This window comes from Anopheles darlingi, chromosome 3, assembly GCF_943734745.1.
Source record: "Anopheles darlingi chromosome 3, idAnoDarlMG_H_01, whole genome shotgun sequence".
NCBI classification, from domain to species: Eukaryota; Metazoa; Arthropoda; class Insecta; order Diptera; family Culicidae; genus Anopheles; species Anopheles darlingi.
In genome coordinates, this window is record NC_064875.1 from 6,605,411 (window position 1) to 6,608,966 (window position 3,556).

Here is a 3,556-nt window from a genome sequence, read left to right on the forward strand (position 1 = left end):
CATTAGCGTTTATTTTCTTCTCGCTTGCGTATATAAAACCATTTTTTCGCCAATTTTCCCAAACACACACACAAACGCCTCTCTCGCCGGTCGCCGGTCGCCGGTGCTTGATCGCACCTACTGCACACACGCAGCCTGGCAATGTTTTGTTTTTAGTCTTTAGTTTCTGTTCGCTCGCACTGCTCGAATAGCGAGGGACAAATGGATGAATTGAAGGCCGACGGGGACCGAGAGAGCCGCGGGGGGAATGGCACAAGAAAGGTGATTCAATTCGATGGTCAAATTTGCATTCCATCATGCTGGTTACGTTACGCGCTATTGTACGCGGTGGCGATGGGAGAGCAGGATGGACACCACAATGACAGGCAAAATGTGCATCCGAAAATGAGCCACAGCTCTCGATGCGACACGCTGCTCAAGCTGTGCTGTGTATGTGCGCTGACGGTTTACGGAGGAAAATATTGAAAATTATGCGCCTATTCGTTAATGTTTGCTACGAGGCCGCATGTGACACCTGGGATGGATCTTTTTTTTTATATAGCATTTTAGTGTGCGTGTATGTTTTCGTCACTTTCAATTTAGAGTAACATGACGTGACGGCAGATTGAATCATCAACGCACCGGCACCGGATGGCCCTCGAACGAAACGCAGCTGTACAACAACGATATTTTCCATAAATCATACGCTTTATTGCTAACTCGTTCGCTTAAGAGTCGCCTAACAAGATGCTACAGACGTAATGAGAAATGAATGAGAAATGCAACAAATCTTATCGTATCGTAATGATTAGATTCAAGAAACCCCCTACGGTGGGATGATTGTGCACCGTGTCTTTGCTGGGTGGGTTCAGTATTGTTCGGGTTTTGGGCAAATTTCAGTCATTTTGATGTCATTTTGGTTTGGATTGGGGTTTGAAACGGCACACCAGCCTCGAAACAATCATATCCTCTTTCACACACACACACACACATACATTCACAGTAACATCCACTCACACACACACTCATTCAAACTCAAACGGTACGGCACGGAATCGTCAGTGTTGCTTCTGCTGAGCCTATAGCCTCGCCTTGCCCGTCCGGATGCTCTCATGATCAGCTGCCGTAAACAGGCGGTAGGTACCGTTACTCTGCAGATAGTAGATCGGATCCTTGATCTTGTTCAAATCGTACCCATCCACCTGCAGGTCACGTTTCTTTAGCTTGAACGTCGTCGTCATCGGTACCTCGGATAGGACGCGTATAAACAGTGGCCGTGCGTACGGTGGCAAGCTGGCTCGAATGCCAGCAGCCAGCTGCTCCATATCTACCTTGCCCTCCGGATCGACAACAGCTGCCATTCCGGCTTTGCCTTCAATTTCAGGAATCTGCAACCGAAAACACCAAGAAAGTAAACATCAACGACACGCTCAGATCGAAACGGCAACGTTTAATCCTTACATCCACACCGTAGACGGCACAATCCTTCAATCCTACGATCGTCGTTATCACTCCTTCAACCTCAGAGGTAGCAACATTCTCACCGCGCCATCTGTAACCGATCCAAAAAGCATTGTTTCAATTTAGAATAGCTAATTATTCAACTCCTCCCGAAAGTTCTGCTACTACTCACCTGAACGTATCACCTGTTCGATCCTTGAAGTAATAGTTACCCAACAGATCCTGCACCAGTATGTCGCCCGAGTTGAAAAAGATGTCTCCCTTACGGAACACATCGTGCAGGACCTTCTTCTCCGAGGCGGCCTTATCGGCGTAACCGACGAACGAATTCAGTGCCTTCTTCGGATTGATCTTGCCTACGAACACTCCCGGTTCGCCCGCCTTACATTTGATGCAGAAACCATCGGCCCCGCGAATCACTTCACCCGTCTCCTCGTCACATCTGTCGTGCAAAGGAAAAATTCATTAGCTAATCCTGTGGGTTCCTTCTTATAGTTTCTTATCATTACCTGATCAGTGTGACGGGATAGATCTTTTTAGCAAAATTCGGCACAAAACCAACGGCACCCATCGTGTTGTCGATATTTACTGTTGAAAATAACAAGATTAAATTAATGAGAAATGATAATAACCACTACTCCCACCGAAAGAACTTACACAAATTTGAATTGCCCTCGGTGGAGCCGTAAAATTCACCGATCTGGGCAATGTTGAAGCGAGCCACAAACTGTGGCCAAATCTGTGGCCGCAAACCATTGCCAAACATCAGCCGCACACTGTGCTGCGTGTCGGTCGGTTTCGGTGGTGTCATCAGCACAAATCGGCAGATCTCTCCAATGTACTGTGCCACCTGTAAACGGCCAATGAAACAGTTAAAGTAGCGTTGGTACGCAAATCGCATGTATCTATAATTTCACCATACTTACCGTGCATTTGTGCCGGATGCAATCGGTCCAGAAGTTGGAGGCGGAAAACTTTTTGCGTAGGGCGGCAGTCACACCGCACAACAGCACACTACCGACGCCAATCATGCCACCGGCCGAGTGATAAAGCGGCAATGAATTATAAATGATATCATCGTCCCGGAAGCTCAGCATGTAATAGCATCCGAGGGCCATGAAGGTATATCTAGAAAACAGGAAGAGGTAGACGATGAACGATAGTAAATCCAAAAGGAACGCAAAAGCAAGTCGGGCAGTCACCGGCAGTGATGATGGAGATGCCGGTACGACCACCACTAGCACCGACGATGTCGTACGGTGTCGGTGTCGCAATATAAGACTTGTAGAGACCGAGCGCAAAACATGTGAGAAACACGCGAAATAAGACTCCTCGATTATGGACCTCATCACTCAAAGGACGAAAGGATTTTCGCTTCCCAGAACCAGCTCACCGAGAAGGAGTTGGTTTCGCATGGGAAAAAAAAAACAAAGAAAACCGAAACAGTGGCGAGTGATCGAACGAAGTGCTACATCAATCTGAAGGGCTGACACTATCAAAAGCATTTTCAGCGCACCGCACCATCATCCCACAGCGAGCGCGTGTTCTTCATTCATGTTTTGCTATTTGTTTTACGGTCGCACGCTTGTACGCTTAGTAAGGTAACGTAAGCACTTCACGGGAGAAAATTAATGAACGAAGATTGACTATCGATTTCAGCACGAACGAAACATCCTTTGTTGAAGAGATCCAACGAAACAAGGGCTCAGAGGCAATGAGTAATGAAGAATCGCGGCCCTTGTCGCTCAAAACTATTCGAAGCCTGTGAGCCGAGACAGGTGAATGCCAGTAGCGACGCATAGTAGCCGCGACTCGAAGGTACCACAAGGCAAATGAAACGAGCATAACGGATGCCGCCCATTGGACCATGGAAAGCGTCGACTCACCTCAGGTTCGTGATGACGGCCGCCTTCGGCATACCGGTCGTGCCGGACGTATAGATGTAAACCAATTTATCTTTCGGTGATATATCATTCGGGATGCCGCTTAAATCTACGCCCGTACCAACGCCCTTCGCGCTGAGCCTTAAATCTTCGGCATCTGAAACAGGAAAGAATTTCGCACGTGAGAAGATGATTTATGATTATCAATTATATCGTATCGCATTAGAGCGGCC

At 47.5% G+C, this 3,556-nt stretch overlaps 1 protein-coding gene across 2 annotated transcripts in view; it reads right to left on the reverse strand.

The window, feature by feature from the left end:
- Positions 1-485: 485 nt before the first annotated feature.
- Positions 486-3,556, reverse strand: part of LOC125953953 (long-chain fatty acid transport protein 4) — a 10,685-nt gene continuing 7,614 nt past the window's right edge. For both annotated transcript variants that reach the window (XM_049683841.1, XM_049683843.1), the window contains exons 5-11: positions 3,327-3,480; positions 2,367-2,568; positions 2,098-2,290; positions 1,950-2,028; positions 1,613-1,882; positions 1,441-1,531; positions 486-1,367 (exon numbers count right to left, since the gene is read on the reverse strand). In XM_049683841.1, coding sequence (XP_049539798.1) covers positions 1,059-1,367; positions 1,441-1,531; positions 1,613-1,882; positions 1,950-2,028; positions 2,098-2,290; positions 2,367-2,568; positions 3,327-3,480 — 1,298 coding nt within the window. In that variant the 3' untranslated portion in view covers positions 486-1,058. The remainder of the gene's footprint in view (positions 1,368-1,440; positions 1,532-1,612; positions 1,883-1,949; positions 2,029-2,097; positions 2,291-2,366; positions 2,569-3,326; positions 3,481-3,556) is intronic.